The sequence below is a fragment of the Taudactylus pleione genome, unplaced genomic scaffold (assembly GCF_031769625.1).
Source record: "Taudactylus pleione unplaced genomic scaffold, aTauple2 ptg000985l, whole genome shotgun sequence".
Classification (NCBI taxonomy): Eukaryota; Metazoa; Chordata; class Amphibia; order Anura; family Myobatrachidae; genus Taudactylus; species Taudactylus pleione.
The window spans coordinates 799,928-818,528 of NW_028285386.1; the positions used below are offsets into that span (position 1 = coordinate 799,928).

The 18,601-nt window shown below is 48.5% G+C and overlaps 1 protein-coding gene across 2 annotated transcripts in view; it reads left to right on the top strand.

Annotated features, from left to right (window-relative positions):
- Positions 1–18,601, top strand: part of CCDC9B (coiled-coil domain containing 9B) — a 266,763-nt gene that overhangs the window by 121,823 nt on the left and 126,339 nt on the right. For both annotated transcript variants that reach the window (XM_088460793.1, XM_088460794.1), the window contains exon 5: positions 11,072–11,176. In XM_088460793.1, coding sequence (XP_088316919.1) covers positions 11,072–11,176 — 105 coding nt within the window. The remainder of the gene's footprint in view (positions 1–11,071; positions 11,177–18,601) is intronic.

Sequence of the window (18,601 nt, forward strand, 5' to 3'; positions counted from 1 at the left end):
GAGCGCTGGGCTGATAGTTTGGAGGCGTCTTTGGATTCCGACTGTTCGGCTGAACAGGCCGAATTGGTAGGCAATCTCCGGGATTCGGCCACTTACATCAATGAAGCGGCCTTGGATATCAGTACCCTCACATCTCGGATTTCTTCGGCAGCTGTGGCTGCTCGTCGCACTTTATGGTTGCGATCTTGGAAGGCGGACGATGCTTCCAAAAAGGGCTTGGAAGCTTTGCCTTTTAATGGACAAGTCCTATTTGGTCTGGATCTGGACAAAATTGTGGCCACGCTGGCGGCAGCTAAATCTGCATGTCTTTTGTCTGCTGCGGTCCCTTCCAGTTCAGGTACGTCGTCCTTTCGGCCTTACAGGGCCCAGGGTAGGCCTAAGGCACAGTCTTTTCCCCGACAGGCTGGCCCCAAAAAATCGGCCAAGCCCAGGAAACAGGCCTGGAGTACCAGACGTCCGGCCCCTAAGTCAGATGACAAACCTGCGGCCTGACGGTTCGGGCCTCCCTTTGGGTGATCCCAAAGTGGGAGGCCGCTGCTGCAGTTCGCCCAGTGTTGGTCGATAACCACGACAGACAATTGGGTTCACGAGGTGGTTTCTCACAGGTATGCCCTCCTTTCGGCACAGGCCCCCATCACGGTTCTTCACCACAGGCCTTCCATTAGACCGGAACAAAGCCTTGGACCTGTGGAAGGTTTTGCACACTATGCTCCAGGATGGAGTTATAGTGCCTGTTCCATTCTCCCAGAGGGGCCAGGGTTTCTATTCCAATCTATTTTTGGTGCAGAAACCCAATGGGTCGTACCATCCTATTCTCAACCTCAAGGCCCTCAACAAGTCCTTGCGGGTGCCACGGTTTCAGATGGAGACCTTACGGTCCATCATTCTGGCGCTGGAACCTGGGGATTACATGGTGTCGTTGGACATACAGGACGCTTACCTGCATGCCCCTATTCTTTTACGCCATCAACAGTTCCTCAGGTTTGCAATCCGCCACGATCACTTCCAGTTCCGGGCATTACCTTTTGGCCTGGCGACAGCACCACGTGTGTTCACCAAGGTTATGGCGGCTTCCCTGCGACTGCTGGGAGTCCGCATGTTGCCGTACCTAGACGACCTTTTGTTGGTAGCAGGATCTCCAGAGCTCCTTCTACGCCACTTGGACTTGACGATTGCAGTACTGCAACGTCACGGCTGGTTAATAAACTGGCAAAAGTCCACCCTGATCCTGTCTCAGAGGATTTTGCACCTTGGAGCCTTATTGGACTCCAGACAGCAGAGGATCTTTGCGACGGGGGAAAAGATCTCTGCCTTACAGTTGAGGGTGCGCAGTTGTCTGCAGAGTTGCCGAGTGTCTCTGCACTCGGCGATGAGGTTACTGGGCTCCATGGTGTCAGTATTCGACATGGTGGAATATGCCCAGTTTCACTCCAGACCTCTGCAGCAATTGATCCTGTCCAAATGGAATTGACTGCTTCAGAGTCTAAAGTCCCAGACAATGGTGCTCACTCCGGAGGTTCGCCTGTCCCTAGCCTGGTGGTTGCAGACGACCCACCTCAACAAGGGTCGTCCATTTTGGGTGGCGAACTGGGTCCTGTTAACAACGGACACCAGCCTTTGGGGGTGGGGAGCTGTCACGGGTCCACACTTGTTCCAGGGCAGATGGACTCTGGCGGAATAGGAGCTTCCAATAAACATCTTGGAACTCCGCGTGGTTTTCAATGCTCTCCAGCAGGCACATCTGGTTCTCCAAGGTCACCCCGTGCAGGTCCAGTCGGACAACGCCTCCACCGTGGCCTACATAAATCGGCAAGGAGGTACCCGAAGTTGGGCGGCACTCGTAGATGTGTCCCGCATCCTGGTCTGGGCAGAGCGCAATCTCCCGGCCATATCAGCAGTATTCATCCCGGGAATCCTCAACTTGGAGGCGGACTTTCTCAGTCGCCAGGACGTTCATGCGGGGGAGTGGTCTCTGCACCAGGACGTCTTTCAACTTCTGGTGGACAGGTGGGGTCTTCCAGAGATAGTCCTCATGGCGTCACGGCACAACAACAAGTTGCCGGTGTGCGGGTCTCGAACAAGAGACGAAAAGGCGTCTCTGGTGTATGCTCTGTCCGTCCAGTGGACGTTCCGGTTTGCTTATCTCTTTCCTCCATTTTCACTTATTCCACGGGTAATCCGGAAATTCAAACAGGAAGGAGGGACGCTCCTGTTGATAGCTCCCACGTGGCCCAGGCGGCACTGGTTCTCAGACCTTCAGAGTCTGTCCGTGGACAATCCTCTGCGGTTGCCGCTACGACCGGACCTGCTGTTACAGGGTCCTTGTCTTCACCCGGACCTGACTCGGCTGTCTTTGACGGCGTGGCTGTTGAGATGGCTATGTTAAGGTCCAGGGGGTTTTCCAGCTCTGTAGTACAAACTATGCTAAGGTCTCGGAAACCATCTTCTGTAAGGATATACCATCGTGTGTGGCATACATTCTTCCAGTGGTGTCGACCGAGAGGTTATGCCCCTCGGGAGTTCCGGCTGTCTAGAGTGTTAGCTTTCCTACAGGCGGGACTAGACCATGGGCTTCGCCTTGCTTCTCTGAAGGTGCAGGTGTCTGCCCTGTTTGTCTGGTTCCATCGTAGGATTGCTGCAATCCCTGATGTGTGCACCTTTATGCAAGGTGTTCTTTGGATTCAGCCGCCTTTTGTTCCACCGGTGGCGCCTTGGGATTTAGCTGTGGTCCTGAGGGCTCTCCAGGGACCGCCGTTTGAACCACTGGGCTCAGTGGACCTTAAATCGTTGACAGCTAAAACAATTTTCCTTCTGGCCATTGCTTCGGCCAGACGTGTTTCTGACTTAGGGGCTCTCTCCTGTAGACCCCTTTCCTGATTTTTCATAGAAACAGGGCAGTGCTGCGCACTCGTCCTGAATTTCTTCCCAAAGTTGTTTCACGTTTCCATATCAACGAGGAAATTGTTGTGCCGGCTTTTAATTCACCTGATCTTTCAGTGGGTGAGGCCACTTTGGACATTGTGCGGGCCTGAAGGATTTATGTTGACCGCACTTCTTCGTTTAGGAAGTCGGACGCCTTGTTTGTCCTCTATGGCTTCCGTAAAAAGGGTTGGCCTGCTTCAAAGCAAACTTTGACAGGTTGGATTCGTATAGCAATTTCAGAAGCTTATCTTCATGAAGGCCTTCCGGTTCCATCCTCTGTGAGGGCTCATTCCACTAGGTCTGTGGGTCCTTCGTGGGCAGCTCGAAGTGGTGCCTCTGCAGTCCAGATCTGCAAGGCTGCCACGTGGTCCTCTGTCCATACCTTTGTGAGGTATTACGCGTTTGACACCTTCGCCTCTCAGGATGCTTCCTTCGGGTGGCGGATTCTCCTTTCAGCACAGGAGCATCCCCACCCTTGAAGAATACTGCTTTGGGACATCCCCAAGGTATCCTGTGGATACCCTATGGACCCTGATGTAGAAAATATGAGATATGGTAAGAACTTACCTTTGTTATCTCTATTTCTATGAAGTCCATAGGGTTCCACAGGACTCCCGCCCTGTCGCACCTGTGCTGCAGATGGGCTTTACTCTGGTCACCGGTTTTTTCCATCTCCCTCTGGTGAGAATGTGATTCTTGTGTGTGTCCAGATCTTTTTTTCTCTCTCTTCCTTCTCCTCCTCCGGCCTATGGCTTGGTACGTAACTGAGATGCCTTGGCTCGGGGGCGGGGTATAGGAGGGGGACCCTAGTGCATCCTGGGAGGCTGAAAAGTTAACTCTATGGTGCCCGATGCCTGACGTCATCACCTATACCCCCAAGGTTTCCTGTGGAACCCTATGGACTTCGTAGAAATAGAGATAACAAAGGTAAGTTCTTACCATATCTCATATTTTTATTTTGTGATCTATTAATACTTTGTGGCAGAAGGAAGGTTATTTAGGGATCTTTTGGGACTCTTCAGATTGTCAAAGCACTATGGTAACAGTGGGAATATATTATCACTAGTGTTAGTCTGTGTCCACCAACTGACCTTGGAGAAAATATTTATTATCACTTAAATACTGTTCGTATAGTTTTGCTGCTATAATGAATGTTTTAATCTTTTCAGTCAGCTAATTTTTTTCTGTTGCATTTTGGAAAAAATAGTACCCAGCCAGGTTCACGTCATTGAAGTCTGAAATTTTCGGCTGTATCCGTCACTAGTTGAGTGGTTGGTTATGTCATGTGCTGCAATTTGTACTGGTGTGTAGATCTCCGCCACAGTGTATGGATTTGTGGGCCAAGATGTCCACTTTGGAGATGTGTCGAAATTTACACCAGTTGATGGGTGGAGGAGGACCTTCCTTGATAAGTGGTGCACTTAGCTTTTCCCACCTCTGCAAAAACCAGTTTTGCATAGCAATTATTAAAATGAAAAACACCCTTTCTACTTCAGGGTCCATAGGGTATCCACAGGATACCTTGGGGTATAGGTGTGACGTCAGTCGCAGGGCACCAAAGAGTTAAGCTTTCAGCCTCCCAGGATGCACTAGGTCCCCCTCCTATACCCCGCCCCCGGGCCAAGGCACCTCAGTTTAGTTTGGTGCCCGGCCGGCGTCGGGTGCACCTGTCGGAGTGGGGGCTAGAAGAGCCCCTGAAGCTTTCTTCAGTGCAGCTGTGGCTGCACATCTGGATGTACAGCATGGACAGTCAGTCCTGACGTCCATGCTGTCTTCCCTACACCCCCGCCGGTACCAGAACGCCGGTACCGATCCGGGGATGCTGGTGAGCATCTGGGGTCACAGCTAGCGGTGACCCCAGATGTTCCGGACCATGGCCGGATCCAAGGGGGACAAAGGTAAGCAGCGGGGTCCCGCGGTGGGTCCCCGCTGGTCACATGGTCCTGAGTCCCCAGGCAGGGGGCTCCCTGGGGACTGGCTGCAGCGTGGAGCCAGGTACTGAACCTGCGCTTTCCACTACCCCCTGGGACAGCGGACCGCAGCAGAGCGGTAGCGCTGCGGCGTCCCAGGGGTTAAATGCATGCCAGGGGAGTGCGCCTTCCCTGTCTCACAGCCGGCGCCTCCCCCGCTGCACACAGCCCACTCTGCACTGTGCTGACTGGTCCTGTGTCAGCGCTCCTCCCCCAGGCCAGCTTCTCTCTGCTCCTCGGCGGCCATCTTCTCTGCAACGCATGGTGAACGCTGCTGGAAGTCTGGAAGGAAGCATCGTGGTCTGGGTCCCCCCGCATACCTCTCCTCCGCTGTGGCTCAGGTCTGTGTATGCAGTGCTGTGTCCTACCAGGTCCTGTGTCTGTGTAGTTGAGTGATCAGCGCTGTTAGTGCAGGAATTGTTATTTCTCTGCATTGTATGTGACTGTGCTAGCGCTGCCTGTAACTTTTCTTCTCTAAACTGTCAGCTTTATTACTGTCCCTGTTCTTTCTGCTAAAGCCCTTGCGGTGCGGTGCTGCAGGGTGGTCTCTCGCCTATTTAATACTTAATTGGTGAGAGAGGTCACATACGTGGTGCCATCATGTCTGAAAGTGATTTTCCCCTCCGGCTACAGTGTACCACGTGCAAAGTACCGTTAGCGGAGGGGGAGGGTAGCGCGGAGGGCCTTTGCTGGCAGTGTTTGTCCATGGCGCGGCCTATTACGGTTACAGCACTGGTACAGGAGCCGCCCTGGGCTTGTTTCGCACAGGCGTTAACAGCTTTAGTGGGCCAGTTAGCTCCGCAGCCCGCGTTTACTCCGATGGGTTTGTCCCAGCAGTCTGTGGTGTCGTCACCCATGCAGGGGTTCCCACGACAATTGGTGGTACCCCACAGTCTCCCTATTTCCCCGCTCCCGGGTTCTCAGGAGCCAGCGTGGGTTAACTCCCTGACGAGTTCTGTACAGCACTTGTCGGATGTGTTGCAAGGGGAGTCTGTGATGCGGCCTCATAAAAGGCCGGTGGCGTCTCTGTCCGCTCCTTATGAGGATGACGAAGGGACGTCTGATGATGGGGAGATTCTGGATCCTTACGATCAGGAACCTCTCCATACTAAGGACGCTGATGCTAAGTCCAAAGTATATATTCCTGGACTTATTCGGGCGGTCCGCACAGCCTTGGTGATTGAGGACGAAGTTCCCCCAGCGGCTAAATCTAAGTATGCCTTTTTCAAAGATGTGAAGGGCGATGCCACAGTCTTTCCTCTTTCGGGTCAGTTGGTGGACCATTTAGAGGAGGCGTGGAAACAACCTGGCAAAAGATACCAGCCGCAGAGACGCCTGGCGGTGGCTTATCCGTTCGCGGATAATTATTTTGCTAAGTGGGAATCCCCTCCACAGGTGGATTCTCACGTGACCCGTCTTGTCCGTAGTGCCACATTGCCGATGCCATCCATGTCCTCCCTTAAGGATGCTACGAACCGCAAGGTAGAAATCTGCCTGAAGTCCGCTTATTCCCTTGCAGGGGGGGCAGCACGGCCGGCTATGGCCATTTGCTGGGTTGCCAGAGCGATGGAGCGCTGGGCGGATTCATTAGAGGCTTCTTTTGAATCCGACTGTCCGGCCGAACAGGCGGAGTTGATTGGCAATCTCCGTGATTCGGCCACCTACATCAACGAGGCGGCTCTAGACAATTAGTACTCTGGTGTCTATAATTTCTTCAGCAGCGGTAGCTGCTCGTCGCACCTTGTGGCTGCGATCCTGGAAGGCGGACGCAGATTCCAAGAAAGGTCTGGAAGCGTTACCGTTTACCTGAGAAGTTCTCTTCGGTCCGGATCTGGATAAGATTGTGGCCACGCTGGCGGCAGCCAAATCTGCTTGTCTCCCGTCGGCCGCTGCTCCTTCTGGTTCTGGACCATCGTCCTTTCGGTCATCTAGGGCCCAGGGCAGGCCCAAACCACAGTCGTTTCCTCGACAGGCTGGCCCTAAGAAATCGGTCAAGCCCCGGAAACAGGCATGGAGTACCAGACGTCCGGCCCCCAAGCCAGATGACAAGCCTGCGGCCTGACGGTCCGGGTCTCCCCTTGGGGGATCCCAGGGTGGGAGGCCGCCTGCTGCAGTTCTCCCGGTGTTGGTCGTTCACTACGACAGACACTTGGGTTCTGGAGGTGGTCTCCCACGGGTACGCCCTCTCCTTCCGGCACAGACCCCCGGCTCGGTTCTTCACCACGGGTCTACCATCAGACCGGAACAAGGCTACGGAGCTGCGGAAGGTATTGCACACTATGCTCCAGGCTGGAGTTATAGTGCCTGTTCCATTCTCCCAGAGGGGCCAGGGTTTCTATTCAAATCTATTTTTGGTACAGAAACCCAATGGGTCATATCGTCCGATTCTCAACCTCAAAGCACTCAACAAGTCTTTGCAGGTCCCGAAGTTTCGGATGGAGACCCTACGGTCCATCATTCTGGCGCTGGAACCTGGGGACTACATGGTGTCATTGGACATACAGGACGCTTACCTGCATGTCCCTATTCTTTTGCGCCATCAAGAGTTCCTTCGGTTTGCAATCCGCAGCGACCACTTCCAGTTTCGGGCGTTACCTTTTGGCCTGGCGACAGCATCACGTGTGTTCACCAAGGTGATGGCGGTCATGGCGGCTTCTCTGCGGCTGCAAGGAGTCCGCATGTTGCCGTACTTGGACGACCTGTTATTGGTGGCAGGATCTCCAGAGCTCCTGTTACACCACTTGGACCTGACCATTGCACTGCTGCAACGGCACGGCTGGCTAATCAACTGGCAGAAGTCCACTCTAATCCCGTCTCGGAGGATTCTGCATCTTGGAGCCTTATTGGACTCGGGACAGCAAAGGATCTTCGTGACGGAGGACAAGATCTCTGCTTTACAGTCAAGGGTGCGCAGTTGTCTGCACAGCCGCCGGGTGTCCTTACACTCGGCGATGAGGTTACTGGGCTCCATGGTGTCGGTGTTCGACATGGTGGAATACGCCCAGTTTCACTCCAGACCTCTGCAGCACCTGATCCTGTCCAAGTGGAACGGGCTGCCTCAGTCTCTGAAGTCCCAGACGATTGTGCTCACCCAGGAGGTTCGCCTGTTCCTTGCGTGGTGGTTACAGACGACCCACCTCAACAAGGGACGTCCGTTCTGGGTTCCAAATTGGGTCCTGTTGACAACGGACGCCAGTCTTCGGGGCTGGGGAGCAGTTTCGGGTCCACACTTGTTCCAGGGCAGGTGGTCGCCGACAGAAGCGGAGCTTCCAATAAATATCTTGGAACTCCGTGCGGTCTTCAATGCTCTCCAGCAGGCACAGCGGTTTCTCCAGGGTCGCCCGGTGCAGGTCCAGTCGGACAACGCTACCACGTGGCCTACATAAACAGGCAAGGAGGAACTCGCAGTCGGGCGGCTCTCGTAGAGGTCTCTCGGATCCTGGTTTGGGCGGAGCGCAATCTTCCGGCCATATCAGCGGTCTTCATCCCGGGAGTGCTAAATTGGGAGGCGGACTTTCTAAGTCGCCAGGACGTTCATCCGGGGGAATGGTCCCTGCACCCGGACGTTTTTCAACTACTGGTGGACAGGTGGGGTCTTCCAGAAATCGACCTCATGGCGTCCCGGCACAACAACAAGTTGCCGGTGTACGGGTCTCGCACAAGAGACGAAGGGGCGTCTCTGGTGGATGCTCTGTCCGTCCGGTGGACGTTCCGGTTCGCATACCTGTTCCCTCCGGTCTCCCTTCTTCCACGGGTAATCCGGAAATTCAAACAGGAAGGAGGGACGCTCCTGTTGATAGCTCCCGCGTGGCCCAGAAGGCACTGGTTCTCAGACCTTCAGGGTCTGTCCGTGGACAGTCCTCTGCGGTTGCCGCTACGACCGGACCTTCTGTCTCAGGGTCCTTGCCTTCACCCGGACCTGACTCGGCTGTCTTTGACGGCGTGGCTGTTGAGACGGCCATGCTGAGGTCCCGGGGGTTTTCCAGCTCTGTGGTGCGTACCATGTTACGAGCTCGGAAACCGTCTTCCGCGAGGATATACCATCGCGTGTGGCATACGTTCTTCCAGTGGTGTCGACCGAGAGGTTATGCACCGCGGGAGTTTCGTCTGTCTCGGATTCTCGCCTTCCTGCAAGCGGGACTAGATCATGGGCTTCGCCTTGCTTCTTTGAAGGTACAGGTTTCGGCCCTATCTGTCTGGTTTCACCGTAGGATTGCTACAATCCCGGATGTGCGCACCTTTATGCAGGGTGTTCTCCGCATTCAGCCGCCCTTTGTTCCACCTGTGGCGCCTTGGGATTTGGCTGTGGTCCTGAGGGCTCTCCAAGGACCGCCGTTTGAACCACTGGGCTCAGTGGATCTTAAATGGCTAACAGCTAAGACTGTTTTCCTTCTGGCCATTGCTTCGGCCAGACGTGTTTCTGAGTTAGGGGCTCTTTCTTGTAGACCCCCTTTCTTGGTTTTTCATGGGAACAGGGCAGTGCTCCGCACTCGGCCCGAGTTTCTTCCCAAAGTTGTTTCCCAGTTTCATGTTAACGAGGAAATAGTTGTTCCGGCCTTTAACTCACCGGGTCTTTCCGTGGGTGAGGCCTCTTTGGATGTTGTGCGGGCCTTAAGGACTTATGTTGACCGCACTTCTTCGTTTAGGAAGTCGGACGCTTTGTTTGTCCTCTATGGCTTCCGTAAAAAGGGTTGGCCTGCTTCAAAGCAAACTTTGGCAGCCTGGATCCGTATGGCTATTTCTGAAGCTTATCTTCATGAAGGCCTACCGGTCCGTCCTTCTCTGAAGGCTCATTCCACTAGGTCTGTGGGTCCTTCGTGGGCAGCTCGACGTGGTGCCTCGGCAGTTCAGATCTGCAAGGCTGCTACGTGGTCCTCTGTCCATACCTTCGTGAGGTATTACAGGTTTGACACCTTCGCCTCTCAGGATGCTTCCTTCGGGCGGCGGATTCTCCTTTCTGCACAGGAGCGTCCCCACCCTTAAAGGATACTGCTTTGGGACATCCCCAAGGTATCCTGTGGATACCCTATGGACCCTGAAGTAGAAAATATGAGATATGGTAAGAACTTACCCTTGTTATCTCTATTTCTACGAACTCCATAGGGTTCCACAGGACTCCCGCCCTGTCGCACCTGTGCTGCAGATGGGCTTTGCTCTGGTCACCGGTTTTCCGTCTCCCTCTGGTGAGAATGTGATTCTTGTATGTGTCCAGATCTTTGTTCTCTCTCTTCCTTCTCCTCCTCCGGCCTATGGCTTGGTAACTAACTGAGGTGCCTTGGCCCGGGGGCGGGGTATAGGAGGGGGACCTAGTGCATCCTGGGAGGCTGAAAGCTTAACTCTTTGGTGCCCTGCGACTGACGTCACACCTATACCCCAAGGTATCCTGTGGAACCCTATGGACTTCGTAGAAATAGAGATAACAAGGGTAAGTTCTTACCATATCTCATATTTTTTGCCCAATGTAATGAAGTCTCCAAATGCACACTAATGCCACATGTCATAAAGTTCCAATCTCTGTTTAGTTTGACCTAAATTAGGGTAAACAGAGCAGCATTTTTTATCGTATGGGTCTTACGTGGTATGAGAGTAGACTTTAGTGTAATGCGCTCTGTGCAAATGTGAGCACATCTTCCGTCTTTTCTACCTGCCTTCAAGCTTAATTCTTCTCATCGGCTGCATCTCCTGAGACTAGAACATAGCGTAGAACCCTTTGTAGTCCAGACCATCTACATTCGATGCACTAGTGCAAAATCAAAGCTGTTAATGCATTTATTGCACTTCATACATCAGATCCTTTGAATGCAGCCACTTTGCAAATATTGGTTCGCTAGGAAATAGTACCTCATGCAGATTTGGCCTGGAAGTGCACGAGTGATAGAAGTTGCTAGTAAATATTGCTTCAGCTTGCAAAATGGCTACAGAGTAGTTCACATTGTGATTGCCATTACTAATGTTATTTAGTCCTGTTAAAAAAGCAATGCTGCAACAAATCTGACATGTTTACTAGTATATAACATTTTAATGTATGCAAAATTGCTTGCTGAATAATAGTTTATCAGCCACAACTAGATCTAAAAGTCCAAAAAATAAATCAATTGGTTTGCAGCTATTTGGAATGTAGTTGGATGTTTTGTGGCATCACGTGACTGCTGAAATAACAGAATATTTTCTTGTTGCAGGAAATTGAAGAAGATCGTCGAAATGCAGAGAAAGAGATCATCGCAGCCACATCTCAGAGACCTAAACAAGACGGTCTCACTATTACAATTACAAAGTCTCCTAATGTAAGTCTACCTGTATATGCACAACAAAATCTGTACTGAATCAGAGGCCTGGGATTGTCATGCAATGAAGACACATGCTTCTGTCTGTCACTTTGTAACAAAAGCAAATCATAAATGTACTCTCTTTATTCCCTGATTTCAGTGTTTGACACCATTGTTTGAGCATGGTTAATCAGACTGTCATTGCTCTATGCCCTTCCCCTTGTAATGTATAATATACATCCAGGCCAGTCTGGTTTCCATGTTTAGGGGTGTTCTCCACCACATGGATGTTTTTTGACAGGTTTTCATTTATTGTGGTACTGTGCTAATATTAGTAGAATGGGTCCCGTTCATCTTTAGCAGCTGAGATGTTGAATATACATAGTTTGTGCTGTAAATATTTCCCTTTTCTTTTTCAACTCCATGGCAGCCATAGGGTGTGTAGAACTTATTAGTCTGCCGAGTAGGGACTGGAAAAAGAAACACATCTGGAAAGTAAATAATGTTGTGACTTTTCCTTCCCATGATCTCTAATTGTGGAACCTCATCTGAGTAAATAAGTGTGTGTAGGAGTGTATATTGTTCTAATTTAGTGCTTACCTGTTCCCGTGGGTCCAGAGTGCTGCAGGGACTCTTCTTCGGCAGCGAAAGCAGTTATAGGGCGACACCGTGGGGTTGTTAGTTGCTACTTCTATGTATAAAACGTAGGGTTGGAGATTCATCACACCTCCTCTGTTAGTGAGTGTGCCGGGATGTCACTGGTCCATATTTAAAGTCACCTTAATGGTGCAAACACATGGTCAGACTTTGTAGGATGATATGAACGATATCGTATTATCGTTCATATCATCCATTTCTTCTTCAGAGTCCATAGGCTCCACAGGGAGAGCTTGGGGTGTAGGTTGGATCTGGATCCCGGGCACCACGCAGTTAAAGCTTTTGCTCCTAGGGTGCACTGGTCCATCCTTCCTATACCCCGCCCCTGAGCCAGAGGCACCTCAGTTTGAGTTTCTGCCTGGCCGGAGTCGGATCACTTTTAACGCAGAGGGGCTACTTAGCAGCCACTAAAGCGATTTTATTTTATGATTTGGTAGTTTCTGAATTATCTTCAGAGCGCAGCAACAGACTGTCCATTGGATGTCTGTGCTGCCGCTCTGTCACCCCGCCGGCGCCGTGACGCCAGTACCGATCTGGGGATCTCGTGCTAGCCGGGCTCCGCGGATTTTCCAGACTGCGGCCGGACGTACGGGGACAGTTAAGGCGGCTCATTGTCTCCAGGCTCAGGGGACAGACCTGAGGGGCTGAGGTGGATGCAGGCCCCCCCATACCCTGCTCTTCCACTAGACCACCAGGGATAGTATCTGAGCGGGTAGCCAGCATCCCAGGGGTTAATATTCAGCCAGGGGAGTCAGCCTTCCCTGTTGTAGTGGCTCCTCCCCTCAGCTCAGCACGCCTTTCTACTGCGGTCTGGCTTTGCTGAGCTGCTCCCTCTTACAGCCACGCCCCCTCTGAGGTGTCCGGCGACCATTTTCTTAAAATGGTGAACTCGCAGATCTCCTGGGACAGCGTTTGGTCCAGTCCCCCTGCGTACCTCTCCTATGGGTCAGTGTACACAGCGCTATAGCCTTCCCAGACACTGAATCTGGGCAGTTGATTGTAGTGCCACGTTGCAGTATACTTTCTGCATTGTATGTGACTTATGCTAGCGCTGCCTGTCTATGTCTTTGTTTCCTAACTGTCAGCATATATCTATACCTTTCCTCTAATGCTACCCTAATACAGGTGTAGTTAAGGTGGGTCTTTTAACTCACATATATAAAAGATAATATTTGTGAGGTCTGAAACATACTATTATGTGCTGCACTGTGCCATATTTAGGCAAAGGGCTCCTGCAGCTTACCAAAGTGTCACACAGAACCAGTGTGTTGCATACTTAGGCAGTGGGCTCCTGCAGCTTATCCAAGTATCAGTCAGGACCAGTGTTCTTTCTCGGACTATTACCTTAACATACAGGTGTATTCGGGGTTTTTCCTGTGCCTCACATTTATAGAACTTACAGGGGTATTCAATATGGGTGCGATAACATCGTTTTTGCGTTAATATCGGAGGTATGATGTCATTATCGCAGGTTTTAGTTTTACACCGTATTCAATTTCAAAGACTTGTCGCAGTTTCGAAAAGTCTTTGATAAAAAACGGGGATAAGTTTTCACCATTGAATAGGTGTCGAAAAAAAGTGTAGAATTGGGGTTTAGGGGTGCAGGCTTAAAAAAATAGCCTGCACCCCTGGGAATGACATTTAAAAAAGAACTGTGTCAAAAAAAGTTTTAAAAAAAAAATAGGGACACTGCAAAAAATGAATTTAAAAATTGGGGTGAAAAACAATAGGGAAATAGGTTCAGGGCTATTCTGCAAGTATGCGGCAGATGTTTTCTAGAATAGAATTATAGAGGTGCACAAATGCAGAATTTAAAAAAAATTACTTTAGGGATATCAAAATATGCTAGTACCCATTTTCATGTACCCCAAATTTGATGGGACCACTTAAAAAAACAAAAAAAATAACCTAAGTGCTCTTCATCACTTCTTCAATGTCGGAAAAAAACACCTGCTGCGGCTATTTAAATCCCCGACTTTCAATTAAAGTCTAAAACGGGGTACCCATAGTGTTCCTCAATGTTTTTACAACTTTAGGGGGGTCTTACAATTTTTTTAAGGAAAAATTCGTAACTTTACGCAAATCCAACTTCGGAGTTTCCCGTTTTCGTTAATTTTATATTGAATACGGGTATAAGCGGGAGCGTGCCCGATACTTTAACGCAGGTAAAATCTCCGATATGAAACGTTAACTTCGACAGTGAAGTTAACGTTTCATATTGAATACCCCTCTAAGTGTTTGAGGTTTTGTCACATACATTCGTTGCACTGTACCATATGTGGGCTTTGTGCTCCTGCAGCTTACCGAGGTCTAAGACAGGACCAGTATATTGTTTCCTACTAGTATCCTACATACATGGTGGTTGCATTATACTCAGTGCCATATTGTGTGCCATTTAGTCTGCAGCTATGTCTAGCAAAGGCAGGAGTATTAACAGGCATCTGCTCCCATATTGCTATCAGGCATGTTATGGGTTTCAGGCTTAAGTGAGGAGGATTTGATAGGAGCTATATATATATCTATATCAGGCAAAAAGGAGCCAGCACATCCAAGGTTAAATATCTGACAATTTTTTATATATCCATGATGTGCATTCCAAAGTGCAAAACAATGAGGGGAGCCGATTATAACATAGCAGCAAAGCTCAAGCAAGGCATATCCTTTGTAAGGAAGCTGATACTTATCAGCAACATGTTCCCCTCAAAGAGACAGGATCAGCTCAACAGCTGTTTCGGTGTGAGTTCACCATCGTCAGGAGCACAACTGACCCAGCATCCCAGACCTCTATATGTACCAACCCCCATAAACAAACAATCAGCTCACCTACAAAGAATCAGATGTATAATCGGTCACATTTACTATGTACCAGCGTCTCATAGACACCAGCAGACACCAGAAATGACATTGCGCTTCTCCAGGCTAACCGCCTAAAAGGAGTGCATGGTAAGCAATAGTCATTTAGTAATCCAGTGTCACAAACACATTAATAAAAAAGTACCAATGATAATTCCTAATCAATGCAAAATATACAGCAATTCACCTGATACATTGTACAAATAAACGGAAGTGGTGTATCGTTTGCTATAGAATGAAGAAAACTGCGCTAGTATACAGACATTAACATATAAAAAAATAGTTTTATTACAATAGCGGTTAGGAATATCAATAAAAACATATAACAATACCAAGGAGATTATTGAGATGAATGGTGGATCAGAAGGATATATTAATGAGCGATGTACAATAAAAATACCAGCAAATACATGTAACAATACACAAAAAAGGAAAACAAAAAAAACTAAAATAAAAAAAATAAATAAATGTAAGCTGATGTACAATTAATGAATATGAAGACAAACAATAAAAATAGTGAATATCACAGGATAAAAAATAAATGTAATATAATGACTTAAGGTAGAGTAGCCCTGGATATACTGAGTCCTGAAAATCAATCAATCAAAAGTCTGTGGTTCGTGCACAGTCAAAATGCAACATTTGCAAAGATTAGTATCCACTGGTGCGATACATTAGTGCCTGTATTGGATAACATGTATCCACTTAGCGTATCAAGTCAGTAGTAATGATTAGTACAAGGCACAATGTAAGAGAAGCCACTGTATACAAATTCTGTATCAATTTGTCCTGATAGCCGTTATAGCATCCAACCGGTTTGCATGAATTGGGTGATGGTAACCGGTATAAACATCAAAGTAGGTAAAACTAATCCGGTGACCAGTACTCACGTCCGTGGGCGAGAGCTGCCTGAATGAGAGACCGGTTCTAGGAATTGCTCACGTATGTGTGAGAAAGAGGCCACCTGGATAGAGACTCTTGAATCAGTGCTGTGTGAAGTCCAATATACAAAAGGGGCGACCGCGCCTTATGGAGTGTAGAATTTCCTGTAGTGCAGAGGAAATCTCATCAACATCACCTCAGATGTGGAAGAGATATCCTCTGCACTACAGGAAATGGGAGAGAAGGGTTACCCTACAGTGGGGGAGATCTTGTTGGGCACAGACCTTGACAAGATTGTAACTACGTAGACAAACTAAGAAAAAGAAGGCTCTTTTGCTGGGGCACTCTTATGTAGATAATTATATAAAATATAACTTTTAATATTATCATTAAAATTTTTTGGGAAAATACCTTGGAAGACAAGTTCAGAATCAAAAGAAGTATATTTATCACATAGACATATTGACAAAACATATATAGAAAAGTTTGGTGAAAATATTGTAATTTACTTATTAGAGAACAAATTCTCATGCAGGGTACTCCTCACATGAAATAAATGACATAATGCTCTGTTTAAGCAATATTATAGGGTGTCTTAGTCCTGTGTATTTAGTCTGCAAAGTCTATGTGCAGGCAGACACCAGATAGGTATGAAGGGTATATGTGATAGCTATCAGGACAACTAAAAGTATGTCCTTGACACGGTGTCAAAAACAAGTCAGGTATGCATTGATATATTATATAAATACAGTTTTTAACCGCCAGGTTATTTGAGCACCCACACTACTACCCAGTTGGTACAAAAAAACGCTATCTCGCCAAATGTATACGCACAAATGTATCTGTGGTAGCAAAACTGAAAAAGTCTGTCACTCGTCATATAGCTCAGAAATCAGCTGTTTTTTGACATGCAGAGAAATTTAGCTACCAAGAATATTATACAGTTCTGCGGGACCACAGTCACTATTCACTTGTCTCAGCATAAAATATCGCAGTCAAACATACAGACCATAAGTTGTCAAACACCAGTGTAATTATAATATTCATTAGTGCAGTATAAAAGCATGGGGATACCTATCCAGTACATATCATCTGGGATCATAAAAACATATAACTGCCAGAAATCACAATAATTACTTCAACCCAAATGTTGCTGTCTTTCTATAATCATCTATACAGCATAATGGCAAAAAGACATGTTAAGTATATGTGTGTTTATGCAGGCAGATTCAAGATCCCACCAACATGATACTTATACCCTCTTTAGATAGACATGGAGGAAGAGCCGGTCGGCATGTGCACCCGCCAGACCAGATCCATCTGGTACCGCTGCTGTGTCACTCAGGACTCAGGGACGTGCGTTTCGCCTCTAGGGCTTGTTCACCCAAACATGCAGAGAGAGTCACTGCTCTCCATGTAAATGCGTGCTTCCGGGTTTTCTTCCCGGTCACGTGTCTTATCAGAGGCCGTTCTCTATTGGTCGATCGGGTCACAAGGTGTACTCAGTGAGAGACCATCGCCTATTGGTTGGCTTGGTCACATGTCACTCGTTTTGAGTCATCTATGTAAACAGTGATCCCAGTCAGCTCACATGTGTGCCAATGATTAATAGAGATATACTCCAGTTCCTACTTCCGCATAATCGCGCTAGGATTAAACCTTGCTTATCCCATCATGTAATGCTAGGAATTATATATTCTCAGCAAAGTCCTTCTAAATAATAGGATATAGAACCCTGGGATACCATTATATTTTAATAATCCATACAAGTGTTACTCTTGTGACGAAATCAGCCTCATAACAGATAGGATATTAACCCATATGGGTGCAAATAAACTCATCATATATGTTTATATATAGTATAATACAGCATCCTTTATTAATAATTATCTTGCAATTATTAATAAAGGATGCTGTATTATACCCGATTTTTCTTTGTCTACATGATTTTTTGGCTCTGGGGAGCACCACCAACCGATTAATTGATTACATTTGTATTGACTATCATTTAATGTTGGTTTAACATATACCCTACACTATAGTATTTTCTGTGCGGAGTCATCCCTACTTTCTCTAAGATTGTAACTACAACTACTAGGCCTAGTTACAAGGTCACTCTTTTCCTAGGCAGTTGGCTTCCACTAGAGCCGCCAAACCCAGGACCAAGCCGACCTGGACCACCAGACTCCCTGCTTCAAAGCCCGAGGATAAACTCTCAGCCTGACGGGACTGGCCTCCCTCTGGGATATCCCAGAGTGGGAGGCCGACTTCTTCAGTTCGCCCAGTACTGGTGTCAAAACACCACAGATACTTGGGTAAGAGAAGTGGTCTCAAATGGGTACGTCCTCTCATTTCGCAGATGTCTCCCCATCAGTTTTTCTACACAGGCCTTCATTCAGACCCGAACAAGGCCTTACAAATCCAGAAAGCCATGCAGTCATTGCTACCAGCAGGGGTAATTGTGCCAGTCCCACTATCTCAGTGTGGAACTGGTTATTATTATTATTCTTCTCTTTCCGGTTGAGAGGCCGAATGGGTCTCATCAGCCTATCCTCAACATCAGATCCTTGAATAAATTCCTAACAGGGCCAAAGTTCAGCATGGTAACTCTACGCTTCATCATCCTAACTATGGAGCCTGGAGACTTTATCGTATCTCTGGATATTCAGGACACGTACCTATAGCGCCCTCACATCAGTGATATCTCCGGTTTGCTATACTACGGTAACACTTCCAATTTCAGGCTCTGCCTTTTGGACTTTCTATAGCTCCATGGGTGTTTACCAAAATCAGGGCGGGCCACCTGTGTGGTCAGGGTGTCTGACTGTTTCCTTATATGGACGACCACCTGCTCCTAGCAGGATCCCCAGAAGTTCTTCACCGCCGTCTGTAGTTAACCATTGCTTTTCTGCACAAGCACGGATGGTTAATCAGCTAAAAAAGTCCTCCCTGAATCCCTCAGAGAGAAAGATTCATCTGGGCGCACTGCTGGATTCTCAGGATCAGAGAATCTTTCTGACATTGGACAAGATCTCCACACTTCAACTGCGA